Source organism: Cebidichthys violaceus, unplaced genomic scaffold, assembly GCF_023349555.1.
Source record: "Cebidichthys violaceus isolate CVI_PGR_0920_01 unplaced genomic scaffold, fCebVio1.0.p SCAF_120, whole genome shotgun sequence".
NCBI classification, from domain to species: domain Eukaryota; kingdom Metazoa; phylum Chordata; class Actinopteri; order Perciformes; family Stichaeidae; genus Cebidichthys; species Cebidichthys violaceus.
Window position 1 is genome coordinate 181,776 of NW_027176286.1, and position 27,276 is coordinate 209,051.

At 39.3% G+C, this 27,276-nt stretch overlaps 1 protein-coding gene across 1 annotated transcript in view; it reads left to right on the forward strand.

Annotated features, from left to right (window-relative positions):
* zgc:85932 (uncharacterized protein LOC405875 homolog) overlaps positions 1-27,276 on the forward strand; it is a 48,482-nt gene that overhangs the window by 335 nt on the left and 20,871 nt on the right. The window contains exons 2-15 of the mRNA XM_068706867.1: positions 7,632-7,701; positions 8,311-8,429; positions 9,432-9,565; positions 11,241-11,412; positions 11,609-11,680; positions 12,059-12,150; positions 12,789-12,863; positions 14,091-14,251; positions 16,239-16,396; positions 18,160-18,368; positions 18,567-18,609; positions 23,955-24,029; positions 25,273-25,330; positions 26,283-26,347. Of these exons, the coding sequence (XP_068562968.1) occupies positions 7,632-7,701; positions 8,311-8,429; positions 9,432-9,565; positions 11,241-11,412; positions 11,609-11,680; positions 12,059-12,150; positions 12,789-12,863; positions 14,091-14,251; positions 16,239-16,396; positions 18,160-18,368; positions 18,567-18,609; positions 23,955-24,029; positions 25,273-25,330; positions 26,283-26,347 (1,503 nt within the window). The remainder of the gene's footprint in view (positions 1-7,631; positions 7,702-8,310; positions 8,430-9,431; positions 9,566-11,240; positions 11,413-11,608; positions 11,681-12,058; positions 12,151-12,788; positions 12,864-14,090; positions 14,252-16,238; positions 16,397-18,159; positions 18,369-18,566; positions 18,610-23,954; positions 24,030-25,272; positions 25,331-26,282; positions 26,348-27,276) is intronic.

Sequence of the window (27,276 nt, forward strand, 5' to 3'; positions counted from 1 at the left end):
CAAGTGCATGTACTTTTGAGGTACTTGTACTTTACTTGACAATTTCTACTTTCCACTAGGTCAGGGGTCGGCAACCTTTATTGTCCAAAGAGACATTGTGCCCTGTTTTTCACCAAATAAAATTCGTCTGGAGCCGCAAAAACTATTTGATATCACAGCTTATATAGTTATATTATATATACAAAAACTATAGTTTGATAGAACAAGAATAAAGACAATTCTTGACATTTTATTGCTATTTTACCTGTTATAACTATGTAAGCTATTATGTTGAGTATGTTAAGAAGCAGTGTTCCGGTGTATGTGTTTTGTGCTTTTATTGTGGAGGAGAAGACGGAAAAAGTGAGAGAGGAAAGAGGTTCTGGAAAAAAAGGGTGTGAGAAGGAATAAAGTGGCTGTCATCTTGGCGCCGAATACGGAGCCCCGTGTTTGCTATTTTATTATTATTCTAAAGTATAGGCGCAACATAAACCCTCGCCTACAACAATATGAAACTCTTATGAAGAGGAGAAAAAAAACTTGCTCCGTTTGCTGCTGCATCTCAGCGTGATACCTTTCAGCATGCTGTGTGCTTGTTCTGGAAGTGGCTTTCAACATTGCATTTCTTGTTGTTTGCTAATTTCTCGCCACATATAGTGGCTTGCAAAAGTATTCATACCCCTTGAACTTTTCCACATTTTGTCACATTACACGCCACAAACACATAAACATAAACATAAACACACATAAATATATTTTATTGGAATTTTATGTGAAAGACCAACACAAAGTGTCACAATTGTGATGTACAAAGAAAATTATACATGATTTTAAATTTTTTTCACAAATAAAAAACTGAAAAGTGCAGTGTGTAAAATTATTCAGCCCCCTTTTCTCTGAGTGCAACCAATTGCCTTCAGAAGTTGCCTGATGACTGCTGAATGATTGAATGTTGACCTAATGACTAAATAGAGTCCACCTTTGTGTAATCTAATCTCAGTACAAATACAGCTGTTCTGTGACGGCCTCAGAGGTTTGCTAAGAGAATATTGGGGAGCAAACAGGACCATGAAGTCCAAGGAACACACCAGACAGGTCAGAGATAAAGTTGTGGAGAAGTTTAAAGCAGGGTTAGGCTATAAAAAGATTTCCCAAGTTTTGAACATCTCACGGAGCACTGTTCAATCCATTATCCGGAAATGGAAAGAGTATGGCACAACTGCAAACCTACCAAGACACGGCCGTCCACCTAAACTTACAGGCCGAACAAGGAGAGCACTGACAAGAGATGCAGCCAAGAGGCCCATGGTGACTCTGGACGAACTGCAGAGATCCACAGCTCAGGTGGGGGAATCTGTCCACAGGACAACTATTGGGCGTGCACTCCACAAATCTGGCCTTTATGGAAGAGTGGCAAGAAGAAAGCCATTGTTAAAAGAAAACCATAAGAAGTCCCGTTTGCAGTTTGCCAGAAACCATGTGGGGGACACAGCAAACATGTGGAAGAAGGTGCTCTGGTCAGATGAGACCAAAATTGAACTTTTTGGCCTAAATGCAAAACGTTATGTGTACACTGCACATCACCCTGAACACACCATCCCCACTGTCAAACATGGTGGTGGTAGCATTATGCTCTGGGGGTGCTTCCCTTCAGCAGGGACAGGGAAGTTGGTCAGAGTTGATGGGAAGATGGATGGAGCCAAATACAGGGCAATCTTGGAAGAAAACCTGTTGGAGTCTGCAAAAGACTTGAGACTGGGGCGGAGGTTCACCTTCCAGCAGGACAATGACCCTAAACATAAAGCCAGGGCTACAATGGAATGGTTTAAAACAAAACATATTCATGTGTTAGAATGGCCCAGTCAAAGTCCAGACCTAAATCCCATTGAGAATCTGTGGCAAGATCTGAAAACCGCCGTTCACAAACGCTCTCCATCTAATCTGACTGAGCTTGAGCTGTTTTGCAAAGAAGAATGGGCAAAAATCTCAGTCTCTAGATGTCCAAAGCTGGTAGAGACATACCCCAAAAGACTTGCAGCTGTAATTGCAGCAAAAGGTGGTTCCACAAAGTATTGACTCAGGGGGGCTGAATACTTTTGCACACTGCACTTTTCAGTTTTTTATTTGTGAAAAAAATTTAAAATCATGTATAATTTTCTTTGTACTTCACAATTGTGTGACACTTTGTGTTGGTCTTTCACATAAAATTCCAATAAAATATATTTATGTTTGTGGCGTGTAATGTGACAAAATGTGGAAAAGTTCAAGGGGTATGAATACTTTTGCAAGCCACTGTATCAAGCATACAGGTAGCCAGCATCATTGGCAGTGAAAGCAAATTAATACGACCACGCAGAATTAAGCTCTCTATTTTCCTCCGTGACTTTTCCTTTTTTTGATTTATCCATTGATCGTGTAGCCGAGGGTTAATGTTGCGCTCATACTTTATGATAATAATAAAATAATAAACACGGGGCTCCGTAATCTGCGCCAAAACGGAAGCAACTTTGTTCACTTCTCCCACACTCCACCAGAACCTCTTTTTCTCTTTCCGTCTCATCCTCCACAATAAAAGCACCAAACACATACACAGGAACACTGCTTCCTAGAGAGCTCTTAACGTGCTCAACATAAATTGGCCCAATCCCAATCTCCACCCTTACGGACTCACGGACTTTGAGGCGCGCTCCCGCGAAGTCCGTCAGGGTTTAGTGCTGTCCCACTGTCAGATCATCGAGTGTTTGAGGGCTCTCTGGCAGACATTTTGAGCCCTTTATGAACCCTTTCCGTAAGTCAGCATAGGATGCAGACTTTGCCTAAGGGAATTACCCACAAATCATTGCAATGTGCCGTTAAACACAGGGTAATCAGTGGACGCATGGAGGGAAAAAAAGGTAAACAAAGAGGACGATGTCTTATTAAATTTACTTATTTATTTATTCATCAAATATTTGATTTTGTCATCAAAGATGTTTTGACAAACGAGAAAATAGATTATATGAAGTTAGTTCATCTTGTGAGGAACGAGCCTGGAAGACGTTCAAATCAGGGAGTACAAAGTATAAAATAAATACCCACAATTGTACTTCATATTTTTTATCGTTTTCACGGTAACGTGATATGTTGCAGTAAAGTGCTGTCCCATTCATATGGGACAGCACCATTTCAAGCCCTCACAGTCTCTCACGTTCAACCACTTACCAGGTGACGTCAGTAAGTCCTTGAGGGTTCAGGGTTTTAGGCTTTAGGGGGGACATTGGGATTTGGCCAAAAGCTTACAGTAGTTTACCGAGGGCGGAGGTCTGCAAATCATAATTAGCCACCTGCAGGGAAAGGCGCTTGATAGCGACGTAATAGGATGTGACGCACATTTTAGTTGACAAACTATTACATTTTTTTTTTATTTTGGCGGTTTGTCCAGCGGTGTTACCAGCCCTACGGAGCGGTGATAGGGGCGTGTCTAATCAGGGAAGGACACGTCGTGACTGCTAAGAACCAATCAGGTAGCGAACATGGGTGTGGGCGTCATCGTTTCCAAACTTATCAGTTTTCGACCGTCCACACGAAGAGGCAACTCCGGAGTTTTCAAACTTATCCGTCCTCGGGAGTGTTTTCAAACTCCTCCGTTTTCAGTGCTCGAAAACGCCGGCGTAGTGTGGACGCTCAGTGTAAACGTAGCAAAACATATGCGTTTAAAATGGAAACGGAGTAGTGTGGACATGGCGTCAGGGAGCTGCGACAGAGGGGCTGAAGAGCCGCATTTGGGTTGCCGACCCCTGCACTCACTAGGCCTATATTTTGGATGCAAATTTTGTAGTTTTTACTGGACTATATTTTTTGATACCTTTAGTTCCTTTGCAGATTCAAATAAAAATATATTAAATATTACAGATTTTGGTACTTTAAGTATATTTTAAACCCTCTGCTTTTGTACTTTACTAAAAACAAGCCACTGTCTTTTATTTTTATTTATTTAAATGATTCGATTAAAAGTAAGAAAATATTAGCGGCACAATGTACATGTCCGGTATCTAGGCCTTCTTATTTGCATGCATCAACAGAGAGATGTGTTGATACATTGACATGTAAACAGCATTTTAATGTTTGCATATGATATGATGAAGTACTATTCTGTACTTTACGCCTCGTAATTCTGTATTCAGGTAAATCCCTATTAAGTAAAGGATCTTCTACCACCACTGAGTATATACTACATTGTTGGACTGTGGTGGAAAGTAACTTAGTACATTAACTGGAGTACTGTACTTAAAGGGCCAGTGTGTGGCATCCTGAGGAACTATTGTCAGAAATGGAAAAAATACTCATAACTATGTTTTCATTAGTTTATAATCACATGAAACTGAAATCATTGTGTTTTTTGTGAGCTTAGAATGAGCCCTTCATATTTACATAGGGAGCGGATCCTCTTCACCGAGTCGCCGCAGTGCACCACCATTTTTCTACTGTAGCCCAGAACGGACTAACCAAACCGTGACTATACAGCAGGCGGCAACCTCCAGTTCTGCCAAGTGAAGCCGATGTGGAAGTGACTTAAAGCTGCAATATCTTTACTCCTCCGGTTGCAAAAAGAAGTCTGGTTGTATAGAAGTCTATGAGAAAATGACTCTACTTCTCTCTTGATTTCTTACCTCAGTAAACATTGTAAACATGAGTTTATGGCCTCAATCTCTAGTTTTAATTCTTCTTCAATACAGCATGATGTTCATTTAGTAAATTATGGTCCATTTAGAGTCAAACAGACCATAAAGCAGAGTATGCTTTAGGGCGGGCTAATACTAATACACTCACATTTACAGTATGACTCTGTACTGAAGTGATCACTCCTAATAAACTTGAGGCTCACTATTAAGCCTTAAAGCAATATAACACCAACACTGTAGTCGATCCCTCAGAGGTATACAAATACACACACTTTATGCCTTGTTTAGGAATGTTGCAGCAAGTTTAATAACAGGCTTTTCATGCAGAGTGTTAGAGCTCCTAGAAAACTGACGTAACAGCCTCATGAAATCCCATTTACTATCAGTGAGTTACTCCGGGATCATGTCATGTCAGGAGGCAGACCTGACATGACATTTATGAATACCAGTTAGAGCCCTGAGCCAAATGTAAACCTGTTTTTTGTTTTATGCACCACTGTCCTAACTGGGGAAGCTACCTCAGTTTTTTGATATTGTTCAACACTTGACAGAGGAAAAATTGCAGATGGGTGCGTTTTAAACAAATCACATGGAGGTATAATAAAGACAAAGAAAGGCTGAATGTTTTATTAAAAAGAGCAGGAAGATTTTTCAGGCTGTGTAATATGAGTAGTTTCTCTATTTTCTATTTGTACTTGGGTTGAACAAAACAACAAGAATGCCTCAAAACTTGCAGAAGGAAATCCAAACCTCTCAGTCTCAACACAAATAAAAACCATAACATTTATTGCAGAGCTGTCATACTGCGTGTATTGATAACGCTTTATTTCTTTCACTTTCCCCAAAACCAATTCCTCACAAGTTATTTCCATAAAACAATAAAAAATAAAGCGACAATGCGCTCAAATATGTTCTGTGCCAATGCTGATAATAGTGTGGAAATCTTATAACCAAATATCCGTGTGTGCAGAACTTCCTGGTGCGTCTCATCCACAGCTGGCAGATGTGTCTTTAATCTTAACTCGCACATCCTGATTGATGTTTGATTGGTTAGACCTGTTTGCACCTGGAAGACTGACAGGGCGTTTATTGTTGTCATTGGTAATAACATGGATTTCTGTATGTATTTTATTTCAAATCTACATTTAAGTATATATTTTGCCAGCCTAATCAAATAGTTTGCTGTATATTCAACCATTTGTTTCTTTATAATGCGTGTAATACTTGACTTGAGTCTTTACAGGACTTTATACAAAGGCAATAAAGTAGTCATGAATATGAAATATGAGTTATTATAATCCCTCCTCGGCATAGTGGAGGTTGGCTTATGACGTTTTGCAGGTTACACTAGTTGGCACAGTTGGTTTTTAGGAGAAGAACGCAACGAACAGTTAACAACATAACCAGTTAAAAGTTTCTCACAGTGAATTTAAAGTGGTGTTGTTGCCTCCAAATTATTGTCTCACTGTGCACATGTTTTTGAAACATACTCCATTATATTTGAGGAAAAGAACAGTAGTCCCATGTTCCCAAAGACTAAATATAATATGATAAGGAAATTTGTTTATACCTCATAAACTACAAGGAGCACATCTATAAACACAATGTTAGTGTTTTCCCTAAATTGTCAAAAAAAAATCTTGTTTTTGACCATTGGCAAAAGTTAGATTTTTCATGTGATCTAAAGATGCTAAAGTGGTGCTGTTAGTTACTCTCCTAAATTGTGTCAAGACTTTAGACCAGTCCGAACAAATGTTATACTAAATACAGATTTAAATCTATGATTTCTCAACAAGAACAACAGATATGTCCGTGTTTAAAAAGAAAGTTGTCGGGCTGTATAATTGTGTCCTCATCATTCATCGAGTGTTTGATGTGTCATCTTCTCTTTGTGAAGACTTACCACATCTTGGCACAAGTCAATCTGCTTATCTCACATGAAAAGACATTCAAAGACATCAATCATGTTATATATGTCGTAGTTGTAGTTTGATCTTTTGACATCAGAATGTTTGTCTCCAGGATTCACATGAATCCGGTTCAACTGGTACTGTGGACTGTCTCACACGCGCACATATATATACACACTGTACTGCACACATCATCATCGCCCTCTTCAACGGCGTTTATAGAGGTCACTCCGTTCATAGTGGAACACTCGCAGATTTATCCTTGTCACTTCTGTTTCGTGTCGACTCCACAAAATACGACCACGCAAAAGGTGTCCCTGAAGTATCTATTATATAGAACACAAAACAAGGTGCTTTACATGGTTGAACCAGTAACGAAAACAGTTCAGGACTGCGAGAAAATAAACTCAGTTTACAGCAATATAGAAATCAAATGGAATGGAAATATTTTCCATATTTAAAGATTATTTTTGGGGCTTTTTTTGTCCTTATTTGATAGTACAGCCAATAGACAAGAAAGGTGTGAGAGAAAGAGAGAGAGCAGACGTCTTCCATGTGTTCCCTACAGCCGTAAAGCGTCGTGTATGCAGGTTGTTGTTGGATACACAAAAATGTGCCGTCATCGTCGAGACTCAGTAATGACAGAGCAGTTCAGGACAACCCGTTTACTGCGAAAGGCTGCGTTCAAAACACACTCAGTTACAAGTTTATTACTGTAACTATCGCAGTCTTGTGAGAAGGTTTTCCTAAGGGGGTGTAGTTCACGCTGTTGTTTCTAATTGCTTTTGTTAACTCAAGAATATCATATACTTTTTAGAATTATCACTTGTGCATCTACAAAAATTGTAATTATCAAACACTTTGTAACACCGCACAGAGATGAAACTAGTATCTTCCCGTCTGACTCCGGGTTAAGACTGTTAATAAAGTGCCTTAATTAATGAGCCAGCACTCCCTGTTCAGACGCTCTAAATCCTGTTTTATTTGTCATTTGACTGTTCCCTTCCTCTCCCGTTTCCTCTCGCTCCTCCTCCTCTGTTTTTTTTGTTCAACCAATCATCAAACTCCTCTCTGTTTCCAGGAGCTCTGTTCGTCTCCTCAGTTCATCGTAAACGGAGCCACGCGCCTGGACGTCCGCCAGGGAAAGCTCAGTAAGTAGACACGACGAGTCCACAAAAACACGAGGCACACTCAGGTTTGGTGTTTTTGAAAAGGTCATGTTTGAGTTATGAGTTTACCCTCCAGTACTTTTTAGTTGTTTCTGTCTAGTTTTTATGTGACATGGGTAAGACTCTTTCTTCATGTCCTGACAATAAAATAAATATTTGATCCCGGCTGCCAACAAGAACAAACAGGAAAGTTTACAACTGTTTACATCAGGTAGTGGATTTCTTTTCACTGGTCCACTTCATGTGATTTACTACCAGTGGTTAATCATTATATACACACCTAGGATTAAATCACAGATCTGATCAGAACCAATAAAGCTGATTCACATTTGTCTCCCAAATAAATCCAAAGTGGTCATGTGATATTGTCTGATGCACCATGAATCAATCTAGCTAGTGCACAATGCATCATGGGAAACTGAGGTTCCACAGAGGATGCACCAGCTGTGTCAAAAGACATCTGCGTATTGTGGAGCCTCTAAAGTGGAAACTTACCAAACAGTTCATGGCAGTCTGTGGTGAAGTGCAGTCTTTAAATGACGCACCCTCCTGATAACCTGACCTACCTGTCAAACCTCCTTTTTCCTTTAGATGATTGCTGGTTGCTCTCTGCCATCGCGTCTCTCTCCGTGCATCGCTTCCTGCTCAAGAAGGTCGTGCCTCTAGGACAGAGCTTCCAAGACGGATACAAGGGCTACTTCTCCTTCTGGGTAAATAGCTGAACAATGCCCAACATGCTCCTGTTTGTGCAGCACGGCTGAATGTCAGTCTCCAGAAGCCGACATTTAAAGTCCCAGTGGAGCTGAAGTTAACGTATTTCTTAGTGAAACATGTATATTTCAGCAGTCACAAAACTAATTAAAATCAAATCCTTCGCATTGGATTGGACCAGTAAAAAGTAGTCAGGCTTAGAGTTTAGCGCGATACGGAGCTACAGAAGACTGTTAGTTCCACACACACCTCCATCCCCTGTTGTTAGATCAGGAGGAGGACGAGGGAGAGATGAAAGGGCAACTTTGCCATTGTTTTAACCGGCTCTGTGTCACATTACATGCAGATTGAACGGCGCCCGGCTTACCTCCATGACCATGCCAGAGGCTGGCAAAACTCTGCTGGTCCTTTGACGTCATCCGGCGGTGTTTCATCTTCATTTACTGCCCGCGCTGCAGTGACACAGAGCCAGTTAGAAAATCTGCAAAGTTTCCTTTGAATGAATTTAACTGAAGCCACATTGATTTGGAAATGAAAACAAAGCTTTCTCATATCCAAACACACATTGCCTCTAAGTCGCCCGAAGGATGAATTTTTCGAGTGCAGGATGAGTCAACAAACATTTGAAACCCTTTAACAGAAGAGAAAACCCTTATACTGCTATTTTTGACACACATTTAGCTTACAAACCAGAGATAAATGATCAATTAACACAGGGACACAGTTTAAACTTTTCGTTTCACTGGAGAACTTGTGTTGTAATGTGATACAGACATGGGGTTTAAAATAATCAAAGACAGTGAAAAAAGGAACTTTTTAATCTTTCTTTTCTTCTGTTGACAAAATAATGTAGCTTTCAGCGAGATAATCTGCATGATGGAGTTTGGAAAATGTATAAAAATAAAATAAAGAACTTCTTATGGCCTTTGTAAACTTGATGAAAGCAGACCACTGGCATTATGACAGTACACCCCCCCCCCCCTCCATCTCTCTTGCTGTAGTTTTGGCAGTACGGTCAGTGGGAGGAGGTGAGGATTGACGACTTGTTGCCGACTCGGGACAACAATCTGATCTACCTCAGCTCCCCACAGAGACAGGAGTTCTGGAGCTCCCTGCTGGAGAAGGCCTATGCCAAGTGAGTTTCTGTTAATCAGCGTGTGTGTGTCTGTGTGTCTGTGTATGTGTGTGTGTGTGTGTGTCATGAAGAAATCATTACCTCATTTGGATGCGGAATGAGATTAACCTTCACTTAATTAGAATGTGAGAGTAATAATATTCCAATTAATTGACCCTTCGCTAATTCTTGCCCGCCAACGCAGACTGGCCAATCGTAGCATAGCATCGGCCAGCTATGACCAGGGTCCGACAATTATCACACTCGAGACTCACATGCAGTTGTTTCAGATGTTCTTCCTCTTCCGACTGGTTTAGTGGTTTTACGTTGTGTAATAGTGGAGGAGATACTGTATATACGTTTCTAAAAAGTTGCGTTTCTATGTAAAAACCTGTGAGTTAACATTAGCAGAGTGCATTGGCACATCATTAACTTGCGTTAGCACTCTTATGCTATGCTTCTCTCTGAAATAGCTTTTACGTTTTTCCAGAAAATTAGATCATATTTCTTCAGGGAGTGCAGTTAGTGACAGTGTGGGCTCGATAGCTCTCACACCTATCGGAGTGTGTGGCGGGGGCTTAGTGAAGGGGGCGGGGGCTTAGTGAAGGGTCAGTTATAACACTTTATCCCAGGGGCACCTTGAAAAGACATTTCATTTCTAAAATAGACACCAATGGGGAAAAGAGTTCTTTCTTTTAATGTTTTTTTGTGAACTCTTTGACATTTCGTTGTCGATCAGGCCAGAAATAATCACTTGCACACAAGAAATCTAATGTGCAGAGTGCTTAGCATTTATTCTCATAACGGGATTAATCAGTTTCAATGTAATGAGCTGATGACACTTCTCTGGTAACACCCTCAGAATAGACCTTAGGAAGCCATTTCATCATGAAGTCCTCTTTGCTCAATAGTTTCACAATGACTGTACTGAACATTGATCCCTGTAGGGCAACAATTTAAGGCCTTTACACACTGAGAAATTCAACTGGGGTGGATAAACTACATCCTTATTTTTTTAAAACGCTGTGCCCCATTTATTGCTGAACAAACTACATATAGCTTTAATATCTCCAATTGGGTTTATTCTAACAGGTTTGGAAATCTGCATTTTTTTTAAATGACAACACCAATACCCTGCTCTTGAATGTAATTGTTTTTAACTGTGCTCTGTTGTTTTAATGTTTTTTTATTTTCTTGTTTATTATTTTCTTGTGTGTATTTATTCAGTTTTAATTGTACAATCGACCTCATTGAATATAAGGGCATGCCCACAATGATTCCCTTGAGATTTAAATAAAAGTTAAATGAATGAATAGATGAATGAATCTAGCTACTGTATAACCAGAAATTAACTCCAAGGAAAAATATGTAGTATATTTATTGTTTTAACAACAATAATAAAATGTTTAGCATGTCTCTTCTTAAATTTGCGACATCCTGAAGTCCTTTCATCTCTTTATACTTTTCCCTTTCTATGCCACCAGACGGAATTCAAATATATTGGAAAGTACATCCTCAATAAAGATTTACCAATTTCTAGGAATTAAACTCTTGTTTGTTCACCTATATTCACCTGTCATGTTTTCTTAGAGTTTCAATTTCTCTCACAAGCCTGTTTTTCCAGTTATTTCCCTGTTCGTTTACCACCTGGAATCTATCTGATGTTTTTTTGTCTTCACTGTGTCTTTTGTCCCAGGCTGAAAGGTGGCTACAGAGCTCTGGATATGGGCTTCCCTCACGAGGCCATGGTGGATATGACGGGCGGGGTGGCTGAGGTTTTGAAAATCTCCTCGCTCCCCCGAGACCTGCCGACCTTCCTCAGACACCTGCTGGCTAAAGGAGCGCTCATCAACTGTGCCAACTGCCAGGTAGGGGGAGGAGTTTAGCAGTGGCGTGGAAGCTGGAGGGATCGACTTGTTAGGTCTAGTTTAAATCCTCGGAACCCGCTGAGAAAAAATACAGATGCAGAACATGTTCCCATCTAAGCTTTACTTGACGATGATGAGTAACGTTTCTTCTGTCCTGACAGCGTGTGGGTGGATGTGTTTGTTGTTTTCACCCCAGGGTCCTTTGGAGAAAAGAGATGAACTGGGGATCATGTACAGACATGCCTACTCTCTGACTGCAGTAGAAGAGGTAATTAACGATGCCTGTTAACATTCCTATTTCTGAGAGCCTCACTTGACTTCAGTGGGCTGCTTCTCAGCAGCCCACTGCTCCCAATAAACTGGTGATGGGTTAAATGCAGAAGCTAAATTGTGTATATGACAACTGTAATACATTTCTTTACTATTTCTATAAAAACAATATTGATAGCAGCATGCTTTGGATAAAAAAAGTCTGATCACAACCCTCAGATTTTTTTTATTTAAAGACGCATGTGAGCACTTCAGAGAGGAAGAGGGGAACTCCTTCTACTGAGGCTACAAGTTCTAAACTCAACGGAAATTTAAGTGGAGGATTTGCATGCATTCATGTTGGCCCATTCTCTCTGTGTTTGTCCTCCTCCGCTAGGTGAAGACGGCACACGGCAACAAGGATTTGATACGGCTCCTCAACCCCTGGGGCAACACAGAGTGGGAGGGGCCCTGGAGCGACCTGAAAGGGTTAGTACACATTTTCAATTTATTTGAAGAGGAATCACATTTTTCCCTCCAAAGCTATGCCACATTTTTTGTTTGTGTGCATTTGCATTTGTCTGCCTGTCTCAGTCCAAGTTATATATATTTTTAATTGTTTGATGCATCAATATTTATAATCCAGTAATCTAATATATATTATTCTTAAATGCGCCATCCTGCAAGATGTGTACTTTTACACATCATGCAGGATGTGCTTTGAGTGAGTAATTGTAAAATGTGTAAACTGCAATGTAAACAATAATGTGAACTGTAATGTAATATTGATATACATATTGAGTACAGTTGTAGAGTACAGTATATGCATATAAATACATATACTGTGAAGGATATTGTTTCTCATGCTTGTCACCTTTTCTCCGTCTGCCTTTCTTTGTCACAGTTTCACCCTAACCCTAACTGGCGTCAAATTTCAAAATTCAACAATAATTATGCATATTAACTGATGTCATAGCTTCATTACTTTAATATGTCTCAAAAAGACAAAAATATTAACATACTTCACTAAGAGTGGTAACATTTGAAAAATACATATTGACTTTTGGCATACGTATAAAAGTGTCCCCTCTCTACTTGTGTGTCTGTGTCTCTCTGTCTCTGTGCAGTCCAGAGTGGATGACAGTGAGCGTGGAGGAGCAGAAAAGGCTGGAAAGAGTGAGACGGGAGGACGGGGAGTTCTGGTGAGTTTGTGCATCTGAGCATGCTCTCTGTGATCCTGACCATCCGCTTTCTGCAAACATGTAACAAAACACTCTGACATGCGAGGCTTAACCGCAACGAGATGAGATGAGGGAAAACAAGTCGGCTTATCCGCTACCTTGTCGCGCGCACATGTGCTTTTTTATTTGTCAAAGAAAGAAAAAAGCATACAATGAGGCATTGTGACTGATGATCTCAAGGACTGATGATCTCGACAATGTTTTCATTTTCTACTTAAACTAGTCTTTCAGATTGAACTATATATATATTAGCAAATATAACTTTTATAGATCCCTGATCCCGTTTTTTCCCCGCTGATACTAATTGCCGATCATTGATGATCCATATTGTCAGATACCTATTTATATATATTTTTTTATTCATAAAATCCCACAATTCAAATGATAAGTAAAGAAAAGATTGTATTTTTTATTGTCTTTAGTAGTTTTAACGATCTATTATACGGTGCTTAGAGCTAGGGTTAGGAAGTTAAACAGGTCATAGTTCATCTCTAATATCTCTATATTTTATCTCCAAACAACTGGATTCATTCAAGTTTCTCATTAACACTACATTTTACCAGATTACATGTGAACACATCATGATAACGTTATAATTTACCTTCGCTCAATACTCATTTGCCTGAACGCATCAAAATGTAAGTGAATGTGACCTCCGTTCATTAGCCGTTAGTGGTGCTGCCACGGTTACCAGCTCTTCTCCTGTCAATTTAAACACTGATTGGTTGTTTACATTCTAACATTATCAGAGATCAGAGATTAGAAAACCATGAATTCTGATCCTGATCGTATATTTTACTGAATAATATTTACTGAATATTAGAAAAGAAAACCACCATCTTTGGAGCGCGAAGGAGTTACATCATATAAGAGGAGCCACATACGCGCATACCTGTCAATCACAAGTTAGCCCCGCCCTAAAGCATACTCTGCTTTATGGTCTATTTGACTCTAATTGGACCATAATTTACTAAATGAACATCATGCTGTATTGAAGAAGACTTGAAACTAGAGATTGAGACCATAAACTCATGTTTACAATGTTTATTGAGGGAATAAATCAAGAGAGAAGTAGAGTAATTTTCTCATAGACTTCTATACAACCAGACTTCTTTTTGCAACCAGAGTAGTCGCCCCCTGCTGGCCACCACGAGGCATCTATAACTGGCCAATTTCTCTCTCCATCAGGATGTCTGTGTCAGACTTCCGACAGCACTTTGAGACGATGGAGGTGTGTCACCTGACTAACGCTCTCAGTGAACCAGGGTCCAGCGGGCTGCCGTGGTGCTGCGTAATGCATCATGGGAACTGGGTGCCAAACATCTCGGCGGGAGGCTCCACCAACTGGGGTAAGAAGACACATGGCATCTTAACTAACTGTGTATAAACCTTTTCATAATAAAAGAACTAAAATGTTTTTTACCTGTTCAAACAGACCTCGGGCCATTATTTGCACGGCAGCATTTGTTTGAAAATGTAAAGTCTGTGGTATCTTACCTTGTGTGTACAGTACTGGAGTCATAACCCTCCCTCCTCCTTTTTTTAAGCCCCGTCCACTGAGGTGTGTTTGTGTATGATTAGTTGCAGACTCATCATGCTGAGACAAGTTTAATGGTCTGGTAACAAAGTGGTGCCGCAATACAGTACTGTAACTTCTCTTCAGTCACTGACGATGAAAATCTTGCAGGTAAAAGTGAGAATCTAAGACATGAAATAGTGCTGAAGTTAAAGTGTAGGGATAAGTATTAAATTAAATAATATAGATATATATGTGGTAGACAGGCGAAAGAGGAAATTTAGACGTGGCAGCCGTCTCCGCCACCTTCTTACTTCATGACAACACAACACATACGATACAGAACTATCAAAATTACAGAAGCTGAAGTCGATGATTGCGTTGCAGGTGATTCCACGAAGGGCTGTGTTTGTGGGGTCAAAGGCCGTCGATGGGAACTGTTGTCAGTAGGGACGGGTATCGTTAGCATTTTATCAATACTTATACTGTTATTGACACTGCTTATTGGTTCAGTTCCTTATCGATACTCTTAGCGGTTCTTTTTGATTATATTGTGAGAAAAAAAGACAATTCATCGAGGAAAGAATCAACATTGCTTTATTATTCTTGTATGTAAACAAATAGTCTTTCGTGAGCAGCAATACAAGAACTTCCAAAATCTTTAAAATACATTGGCAGCTAAACGATTAGCTTAGCAATTAGCTTTCATTGATTAGCCTGTTCTTATGATCAAACTCAGCATGGCATTGCTAACGTTACCAGCAGTGGACGAGGATGGACGGCTGCTTCACAAACAGTAGAAAACTGAGCATTTCTGCACATTCATGTTCTGCTTGTTGGTCACATGTTTTGATAAACTGCTGCTGTTATCTCTCTTGTGAGGGTTTATTACATTTGACACAACGAGAGTTCTCAGCATCTACTGGAGTAAAATGTCGCCGATCTTTGGATCTTTTTCTTCTCGCTGCCATGATGTGAGTCTCACTCTGTACTGAGCCGGAGTCTGTGTTTGTGTGTGTGTGTGTGTGTCAGTGTCAGAGCACAAAGACACAGAAACAGAGACAGGAGGTTTGAGACGCTGCTATTTTCCACGGAGATTTCACTCCGTAACTTCTAAAGTACCGATAGCAGAAGCGTTTGCTCCGGACCTTATCAATACTCCAGATTTTTACTAATTTAGAACCGTTTCCCGTTTAGAACCTTGTTTCGGGGGCATCCCTTGTTGTCTTTTCAGTTTCAACCTGAGATGTTCCAGGAGGTTTGCTGTCCTGTCTACGGTACATTAGTATTAGTATCAGATAAAAACAATGTCCTGACTTAAGAGTTTCATTCGCAACATAAAGATACAGTAGTGTGTAAATGTTGGTCAGTTCGTTGTTTTCCAGGCAGATGTACGCTGATCTCGTAGAATGAGATGGAATTAACCATATTGAAAATTTCTAGTTAAAGTAGCATTATGTCAACTTTAAGATCCGATTTGATTGTTCCGCAGCTCAACGCACAAGTGTTAGCGTGACTCTGACTGAGTATAAGTTTCATGGCCGTCCACACGAAGAGCCTTGCTTGTCTTAATAGCATATTTACTCCTACACGCATGTTGAATAAATCTGAAATCAGTGAGTAGAAAGGTGAAAGGCAGTTGAAGCATTTGTGCTGATCAGCTGTTCTCATAGTGAGAAACGAAAGAGGGAAATAGTTCACACTACTGTTCTCGTTCCAGTGTAGGGTTAAAGGCTGAGGAACGCAGTATAAAGTGTAGTACTAACAGTGTGTGTGTGTGTGTGTGTGTGTGTGTGTGTGTGTGTGTGTGTGTGTTCCAGGTTTGTTCTGGCAGAACCCTCAGTACTACTTCACCCTGTCGGAGGTGGACAGGGGCACAGCCAACTCTCAGAAGACCTGCTCCTTCGTTTTGGCTCTGATGCAGAAACACCAGAGGCGTAGGGGCATTAACCTGGCTATAGCCCTGCATATTTACCCGGTACACACACACACAGACATGACACACACACACACACACACACACACACACACACACACACACACACACACACACAGACACAAACATGACACACATGATGTCAGTTATTAATTTATTAAATTATCACAGAAGTATTTTACAGGTGCAGATATTACATTAAAAAACATGCGTTTATTAATTACTTTACATGGATACATAATAAACCAATGGTTTCCAAACTTTTTTACTTGCAACCTCTTACATGAAATGAAAAGTGTAGTTAGGGCTGCTTGTCATGCCTCGGTTGTCGATGGGACGAATATTGAGATCAGAGGAAAGAAAAACCAAAAATAGATTTATGTATCAGAAGTTTGTTTTTTCTTCTTTCCCCTCCCATTAATCACCAGGAGCAGCTACAACAGTAAAATGCTGCTTATACATTGACACACCAGTATTATAATTATCTAATAGTGTCAGATATAATATTAATAAATCACTCTACTGCAGAATGAGTACTTTTACTTTGGCAAAAAAGTATTTTTGGCTGATGATACTTCTTTTACTTATGTAGGATTTTAAATGCAGGACTTTCACTTGTAATGGAGTATTTTTACATTGTTTTTCTGTTACTTTTACTATTCAGATTCTGAATACTTCTTCCACCACTGCAGAGAAGTGTGGGAGGATGGTATAAGTACAACAGTGTATTATAGGACCATTGTAGGTAAAACAATTAACAACTTACGGAGCCGGGGGAGAGTGTAATATTCTGGGAAAAAATTCTGACAATTAACGAAATTAAAGAGGCAAATTGACAAAGAAAATAAATGTAATATTATCTATGATTATAAAGACATACATTTGCGAAAAAAGAAAATCTTAAATTCTCTGAGACTCTTGACTACTTGAGATGTTATTAAAAATACATATTTCTGTACTGGTAAAAAATGCCTGATTTTGTGTCTGCATGTAGTCCCAGATTTCCTCAATTCAAATATATCAGTACTGGAACCAAAACAGACAGAAATAAATAATCTGCTGGCACATTCACTTCCTGCTGCTTCCCCCTAAGATCACACTATGTACCTCCTCCATCGCCGAGTCTGTGTGGTAGTGGCATTTTCTTTTTAATCTATAACATGTTTTATACTTTGAGTGAATATAATTCAATTAGTCTTATTTCTATATATGTTTTTGTATTTTGTATAAACTCTTTGTTAACACCTTACCTTTAAGGAACGTAGTCACACTCGTACCCTTCCGCTAACTTTGCTAATTTTATCGCTAGCTCTCACTGGGACTGTGTTGGGGCAGAAGCTCAGTCAGTGGGGACTTGGCTTGGGGACTGTATAGTAAATAGCTGCTTACTGCTCATAATACTAGGGTGCTGCGGTTTAATTTGACTGTGTGTGACAGTTAAAGTTGATTTGACCACCGAGATGCGAGTGACTGCTAGCTTGAGCGCAGTGTGATGAGTGATGTGGCTCCTTCACAAACACAACAAATTCAGATTCATCGCAGAGAATTTCAGTTTCTTACTTAACCACTGTAATCTCGTAAATGTACCACTTTTCTCTGAATATGACACCCTTGCCCAAGCACCGTAATAATTTTCTTTTACCTACAATGGCTCTAATACTTCGTGCTACATAAGAGCTTGGATAGTATGAGGCTTTCAATCTAAAGGTCCGGGTTTCAAGTCTCTGTTCAGGGAGACACGTTTCACAGTGAGAGAAACAGTAGATTGTGTATCCACGTGTTCAAAGTGTTTGCTGTTCGTCCAGGCCCATCCTAAGAACACACACCTGTCCCCCGAAGACCTGAAAGTGCTCCAACCGGTCCTCTATAGCCCCAACTACACCTCCCGCCGGGAGGTGGTGCTCCGCGGCTCCCTCCCGCCGGGCCACTACATCATCATCTCTTCGACCTACGAGGCCAATCAGCAGGGAGCATTCCTCCTCCGGGTGCTGACGGAGCAGGGCAACGCTGCCATGTGAGTCACAGATCAATCTGTTTCAGACAGAGTTTAAAATAGATACCCATCAGACATCTTTTAAACCGTGTGTTTTAAGAGGCAAAAATACGACCTTCAAACATGCTGATGAGATTAAGAAACATCAGAGGGCTCTTAATCATAAGAGTGAGGATTTTAATATGAGGATTTTAATATGTGTTTTTTTTTTTCTCCCAGTCCAGCCAGCAAACCGCCACTCGACATCCCTCCATTGAAAGAGGTATGAGACAAATCAGTCACTAAACAAATACTCACCTGGTGAAGTGAAGTGGAGTGGAGTGGGCTCCAACTAAATTCACCAATGAAGGAGATAAAAGTCACAGAAGCTTTTATGTGAGACAGTGTCAGTTGATGTGTAGGCTGTAGAAGAGCCGTTGTACGTTGTTTTTTCTACTGTAAAAGACAGATAGTGAAGCCTGGATAGCTCTCCAGTAGCCATCAAGATATAGCGTAACGGACCACAAATCGCCTGAAATGCGCCCTAATTGCGTGTTTTCGAATCTCGCTCGTGACTGTTTTGACTCGTCGTGATCATCTAGAAATATGTATGTCAGCAACTAAAATAAACATAGTAGGCCTATGTTAATGCATTGGTGGAAAGGTGCTTATATTTTCTTTTATTAATCTGAATCTTCAAGTAACTAAAGATATCAAAAAATGTAGTGGAGTAAAAAGTACAATATTTGCCTTTGAGGCGCAGTGGACTAGAAGTATAAAGTGACATGAAATGTAAATACACAAGTAAAGAACAAGTACTTCAAAATTGTACTTAAGTAGAGTACTTGAGTAAATGTAATTAGTTACTGTCCACCACTGTTTAAGAAGCCTGCAGACTAAAAACCTTATGTGATGATGAAGCAAACAAAGAATGTGACAAATAGGAGGATTATTATTATTTATCAACATAGTTTAGAGTTCAGATAATTCTCTCTTAGGTAGATATTAAAAGTTATAATTTATTTGAGTGAAGTTGTTGTAATAACTAAATAATACTAATAATAAATAGGAAGAAGTTATCAACACAGAGAAGTCAGTTTTATATTTTTTATTACAGAAAAACAAAAATGACAATAATATTAAAGTATAACATAAAGGACTTAAGGTATAAATAAACTAAAAGTAAACATGTAATGTAATGAAAGTGCAATTTAAATAAAGTGAAGAAATCAAGAACACAGAAATATCTGAACCTGTTGTCTATTTCTACATAGTTGAAACAACAACATGATGATAACAACAATAATAATTATAAATTGTAACAGAAACAATTTAAATAATCGGTAATACAGTAAAAAATAAAACATTCTGTGTACATAAAGCTTATGAGCATTGGAAAACTGGTGTGGGATCATTGATCAGGTGACAAGACCGTTAAAGTGAAGAGACAAGATGGTCACAGATCAGATATCCAACAATATTTTACACACGCAGCCTGGCCTTAAAACAGTGACCGTTGTAAAGCCAAACTCTGTAACAGTGCAAAGAATTTGAAAACATACACACACACACACACACACACACACACACAGTTCCAAACATATTAAGATGCTGGAGGGTTTTCATCTCAACCCCGCTTCTTCAGCATAGCTCTCCATTCTTCAAATGAGTGTCAGACTCTGGACAGTACCAGTTCCCAAAGTACTGAAGGTGTGATGGTGTCTTTCTGTCTTTGTTGCACTTTCTGCAAAGGATCAGGTCTGTCTTTTTCACGTACTTTCTCTTGATGGTTCCACTTTGGAATCTCCTCGTTTATTTTCCTGTACTGTTGAGTACTGTAAGGAACCGCTTGGCTGGATGTGTGAGTCGAAGGTGGCACAGCTGAAGGTAAACTGGGGTTGGGGGAGTTAAAAAACATCACCTGTGAGGTTCCAGGCACTATAGGAAGCCCCATAGATGGGAAAAAGAAGGGAAAGGAGACGGGCGGTCCTCTTTTTGAGTGTTGCTTCTCCTGCAGTGTTTGGTGGCAGGAGGAACAGGTGGGGCTCAGCCAAACTGCCAGAATGCAGAGATGGCCCTTTCTGCAGAGCTGCAGGAAGCTTCCCTGGTCCTGCTCAGGGTGCATCTGGAGCTGGCCCTGCCACGCATGCTGAACCTGGGAAAACATAAAACAACCAATATTTATAAACAGATTGCAAGCAGCTGAATACCGCTCTGCTCACTCCTCTTTTTCCAAGACTGTGGCAACGTGAGCCGCTGAGTTTGCCTCACTCAGGGGCCATCCGTCCCATAATAACACTTTTAACACATTGCATTTTCACAAGCATATCTGAGCATATCTTCATGTCAACATAAACAAGTGAAAGAAGGCTCTCTCTATAACCAGTGTTTGTTTGTCAACATGGCGGACCCTTCATATCTACGTATCAATGTAGATATGAAGGGCTTATTCTAAGCAAACGAAAACACTAATAAAATAATAACTAGGTGATAGTACACTAATGAAAACATAGTTATGAATGTTATATTTCATTTCTACTAATATATCCCACATAATGCGACACACATTGTACCTTTAAGCAGTAATACACAAGAGTGATGAATTGCTGTTTGATCAGGACTGTGATGCAGCAGCATGACACAGCTGGATCACATATTGATCACATCCTCTTCTGTATGCTTGCTTTTGTAAAATAGATACTTCATTTAGATTTTCATTTCATTTGTCATGTTATGAAAACAGATTACAGCTAGAATGCAAAACTGACTAATGGAAGCAATGCAGAAAACATGCTCTGCATAAAATATGAGTGTATGAAGCATGCTCATATTCTAACCATTGTGTGAGCAATCAACTGATCAAGGTAGTTTAATCTTTAACAATGTATCTATAATGCAATATGTTTTATAAATTTAGCTTTTTTTGTATAACCTCGATCTTCAAAGTAACAGGTAACTGAAGTTATCAATTAAATGTAGTGGAGTAAAAAGCACAATATTTCCCTCTGAATTGTAATCGAGTAAAGGTATAAAGTAGAATAAAACAGAAATACTCAAGTAAAATACAAGTACCTCAAAATGATACTTCAGTACAGTAACGTTCTTGAGTAAATGCAATTTCCCTAGTTACTTTCCATCACTGCCTCCTGTAAGTAACGTTTCGTAATGAAATTCACGGTAAGTTACAAACAGGTGTCCAGTAACGTTGTTACGTTGTTACGTTATTGTAAAGGTTACGACTCACAGACAAGAGTACTATTTCATTTTAGTTTAAGTCTTGTCATGCTGTATGTAACTTTACTTTATTGTAAATGAATGAATACATAAAGAGAAAAGTAAAATAACGGTGTAATGGCAGACTGTCCAACTTAACGTTAGTTCGCTACGGTAATCAACAAGCGGGTTAGTTTGTTAACTTTGTTGGTTAACGTTAAAGTGACTGAACGTAATATCAGTAACGGTAGACCTAGCTAAGTATCGCTCTCTGTAACGTAATGTAATACAGTGATGGGACAGCTGACGTTATACGTTAGGACGCGTTTCCTCGTTAGTAACGAGTTGCCGAGCGGGTCATTCATTCAAATATCAATATATCTCAATTTATTTGTATTGACAATAGCTATAAAGGATTGACTTACTTTCGAAATGTTGATAAAACGAACAGAATCCGACGGCCGTTCTCTTCTTTTTTTTCCCTTTTTTTTCTACAGTTTTACAAATACATACATGATTTACAAGTACACACACATAAAAGGACAAATACAAAAAAAAGTGCTGTGTGCTCAGGTCAAAAGTCCAACAAATGCCACGGGAGGGACTGGCTCTTATCAACAGTTCTCCTTCTCCTGAGTTCAGTGACCATGTGTTTCACCACCATGTTGCCGTCCATTACAGTCTGTTTTACTACCATTGTACATCGGGTTTTCCATATTTTAAAACATGCAATGCTAACGATGAGCTGGTAAAGTTATTTTTGTTTAACAGACATCGTTTCATCAAACACTGCATACATCACAGATTTATAATTCACATTGAAAACCAGGCCAAGGTCTTGAAGGGAGGCACAGACCTGTTGCGCTCTGTAACAGTCCATGAACAGGTGGTTCTGTGTTTCGTCGTCATCACAATGCATCATGGGACATTTTTTTGTGGTGACATAGCAGTTCCATGACACAGTGGCTCTTACAGCGAGTCTGTTCACCGACATGAGCCATCGGACGTCTCTGATGCTCTCTGAGAGGTTCTTATCCTTCAGTGTTTTTATGACCTCATCACCTTCGACATCGGTCAAAAGTTTGTATTTGACAAGTCCACCATGTTTAAAATCATTGATCTTTTTATAGATACTTTTACTAGATAGACTGTTCCAGTCTATCTGTAGGTGTTGATATTGGTTAGTAAAATCTCTGTATGTTAATTTGTATTCAGGACCTTGTCTCAGTTTCCCCCTTCTTTTTCTTCACATGGAGCCGTCTCCTAACCAGAGAGCGTTTCTGGAGATGGCAGCAGAGACATTTTTGATAAAGGCAACATGTAGTCTGACGCCGAGCTCTAGAGCCCCTAACCCATCGTGTTCTTTACTTTTATACATCAGTTGTCTTTTAGTCACTTCCCAGGTTGTGCCCCAGATTAATTTCACACACTGTTTATTTAACTGAATAATCATTTTGTTGGATGGAGGAAAAATGTTTGATTAAAAAAAGTAGTTTAGATAGGATGAACGTCTTGACTATATTTACTCTGGATTTGTAATTAGTATTTTTGTTTTCCCATTTTTTCACCTCTTCTTTAATTTCACACAACTTATTTTCCCAATTTCTTTCACTACTTTTTCTGTCACAAAATATCAAACTCAGTATTTTTATTTCTGGTTTAACTTTAATGTTAATATTACATTTATCACATTCATCCAAACTCCCTCAGTTTTGTTATGATTTAATTTAGCTCCGGATGCTAGTTCATACAGAGCTAGATTGTTATTTAAAGCATCCATCTCCAGCTGGTTTTTAATGATAACAGTAATCGTTCTGCCATTCTGCCGTTCTCTTCATCCACCGTAAACACCGTAAACAACTTTTCAAATGTGGGAGGGATTTCGTCTTTGTCCTTCATTGGTCAATTCTTGGTTGATTCTTGGTTGCGATACGAGCACCAATTGGCCACAGCTGACAATTCTTGGTTGATTGATCACAACCAAGAATTAGTTCGACTCACGCGCTACCTGGAGCCATCCAGGCTCTTCTTGCTGAAAGTAACACATTTCTTTCAAACATCTCTATCTCTGTGAAAACTCAATACTTTCATAACATATTGATATTTGAAAACCTCTTGTTAGTGTTTCTCACCTGTTCAGTCTTCTGAACTTTTACATCGACAGTGTATTAAGGTAAGAATAAAACGGGGGGATTTAGAGGAAAACAGGAGGTGCAAAGTCAAAACAATACCTTCCACCTCAGCAGCAGATACGTGCAAAATATTGTCACTTGAGAGTGAATTTAGTTTATCTCAGCAACGTATTTTTAAAGGAGATACACCTAAAAAAACTTCAATATATGTTTCAGAAGTTGTGCAGGAGGCATGTGTTTGAGTCCTGTTTCTGAATTGAGGCTCTGTGTTTTCTTCTTGCAGCTTTCATTTCCTCACCAGGCTGCTCTCCCTTCACTTAAATCTACCAAACAGCTGTTCAAGAAGCACTGCAACAAGGTGAGATATCTGCTTTATTTCGCTGTGCCATGATCGCTTTCAGTTGGGTAACTTCGCTATTTTTCAACCTGGACCCTATTTTCCCATGTTTTTATGTCCAAGACTGTTCAGACTGCAGGCAAATCTGATTTAAGAAACAAATAATTTCTGTCAAGTAATACGGATTTGTGTGTGCAGACATCACCAACCTATCTGCATGGGTTGCTGTGGAAACAATGTAGTCGATAGTAACTATGTAGCTAGGCTGATGATGCGGCCTTCTAATGTGAAAACATTCACACTCTTGCACTGTCTGGTTGCGGTGCAGAACTCCTCTGTTGTTGAAATCCGATTGCATTCCTACAAATGTTGTTTGGATCTGATTTTTTCCAGACTTTATAAAAACAATTTGTGTATGCCAAAAAATGACTAATGTGGACAACAATTCAAAATATAATTGGTCCAGTGTTGTATGAGAGTAACCAATAGACGCAAAATGAGCTGCTAGGGTGATCGCGCATCAAACTAGAAGTGCTTGTTTTTAGAAGAAAGGGGTTGAGGTTAAAAAGATGTTTAAGTTGCTTTTCACAACATTTCCTTATTATGCTTCTTCATAATAAAAGCTTCCAATTATCTAAAGATTTGAGGACTTTTATTGTGAAGAATTTGTAGGGAACGAAATGGTTCTATTCCAGTTTTACATCCGCTGCTTTTAAATGTCATCGACTCAAGACAAGCGCGTCATCAGTTAAAGACACACCTCGGGCTGACTCGTCCGAGTCAAGCCAAGGCAGCACACGAGAAAGGCAGATTGTTCCCCACACAGTTTAGACAATCGCAATATTTAATTTAAAAGATGTTTTCTGAGGCACAGATGAGGCACAGATCTGAAGAAAGTGCCGCATTCTCTCTACTGACCAGCAGGGGGCGACTCCTCTGGTTGCAAGAATAAGTCTGATTGTCTATGAGAAAATGACTCTACTTCTCTCTTGATTTATTACCTCAGTAAACATTGTAAACATGAGTTTATGGTCTCAATCTCTAGTTTCAACACGACGTCTCTACGTCAATCCTCCGCATTCCAAATATAGTAACTTCTGTTCAGTGGTTGCAAAAAAAACAAGATGGTGCCAAAATACTGAACTTGCATCTTCTAAACCGCAGTCCACAAAACAATGGGGTGACATCACGACGACTACTACCACTTCTTATATTGCAATTCAATTCACTGTAGTGACTGTTTCCTGCTTTGTGTCATCTGAAGGGACTTTGCAAACCAGTGCACATCCACAATCTGCTGACCGAGGCGATACAAGGAGGAGGTCAGTGGCGATCATCTGTCTCACTTGTTTTCTCTCTTTTCTCTTTCAACAGAAATGAGTTGTAGCGCCCTTAAGGATTGTTACACATCATACTCAATGTTGTTTCTTGTGTGCAAAGATTTTCACGGGAACATCAAAGCAAAATTCCTTTAGTTTCACCTGCTTAGCTCAAACTAAATCTGTATCTTTTAATCTTAAAAAAAATGAGAATCCAAGACATAAAACATAAAATAGTGCAGAAGTTATAATATAGGAATGAAATATAATATGTATACAATTTAATTAGAATAGAATATAAACTATGATACTGTGGGCAGAATAGTGTACAGTAGTTATAAAATGAATAAACTGTAATATAGATAGGATTTAAGACATAATATATATCACATATAGTATATGTTTACTGTGGTGTGTTCAGGTAGTAGTAGAAGTAGGTAAAACGTATGTTTTGTTTTTGATCTTTTACAACACTTGATTGTGACACATGTTCATGAGGTGTGTAAGATGATTATTTTTTTCCAATAGGTCACCACAGGTCAGTCAGTGAATCGCCAATTGATCTGAATTCTTTTTGTACTTAGGGGCTAGTGTGTGTGATCTAGCGCCATCTAGTGGTGAGGTTGCAGATTGCAACCAACTGAAACTTCTCCCGTGCGCCAGGCGAAAACACGAGCGTCCCTATCTAGAGCCGGTGTTCGGTTTGTCCGTTCTGGGCTACTGTAGAAACACGGAGACGTGAAGAGAAGAGAAGGATGTGCATCACAGCTTCCTTTTTAACAAAAGAACATTTCTGTGCTTTTTTTTATTTTTGCGATAAACTGATAGAACTATTGCATGTCTATGAAACATGTTGGTCCAACACCCACCTCTACTGAAACCGACCAATTAACATAACAATATATAACGCATGCATGTTAAAGTGTCCACTAACGGTCTAACTTGTTGTGCTCAGTGTTGGCCGGCAGTGAGAAGTACTTGGCCCTGGAGCACTGCAAGAGCCTGGTGGTCCTCATGGACGTATCCTTGAAATGTAACATCATGTCTATCACCTGTATCATATCTGTCATTATCTATCTTTATCTATCCAGCACACTCAGTATTGGGCATAAAAAACATTTTTTAAGTGGTAAACAGTAGCAACTTCACATCATTGGTAATTAACAAATGCTGCAATATAGACATAAGACTGAGACTGAGTCTCGTAGACTGAGAGCTGACATTCTCTTTGTTTAACAAAGTTACATTTCTCCTGTTTCTCTTTGAATTCCCTTTTTCTTATACCTACCCTCTCAATACATTGTAGATGTCAAGTTCAGAGAGCTGAGCATGTGAGAAACACTAAAGAGAGCTTTTAAAACATCAGTAGATGTATGAAGACTGTTGGAGAGCAATTGTATTGTGATTATTTATTATTACCACAATAAGACTTTTAATCCGAGGTTCCAGGGTTCAAGCTCCTGTTCAGGAGAGACAAGTTTTAAAACACCAGAAGCAGACAACAATAATAGGTAAATCATTCATCTAATATGGCCTGTGTTTAATGACATGTAGTCTAAATGATAAACAATAATAATTTCATACTAATAGCAGAAGAATAAAGAATAAAAGAAAGAATCCGATGCAAGTACGTTTCCACATATATACCATCATAAACTCACAGAACGTAGTCTGTAAACTACAACCAGCCTACAAATCTGATTTAACAGGATGTAACTCTCTCTGTGACTTCCTGTTTGTTCTTTAAAGGTTGCTGGAAACTGACAGACTTGACAGCATTCTGCCGCCTGATCCACTATCCAGGCCAGGGCCGGTTCATCTCAAACAAGCCTTATTTCTTTTGTGCATCGTTTGACAATGGTGTACTGCTATATTTATGTGTAACACTTGGACATGATATGGAATTGAGGCACACTCACGACAACCTCCGTTTTCGTTTGGAAACGCAT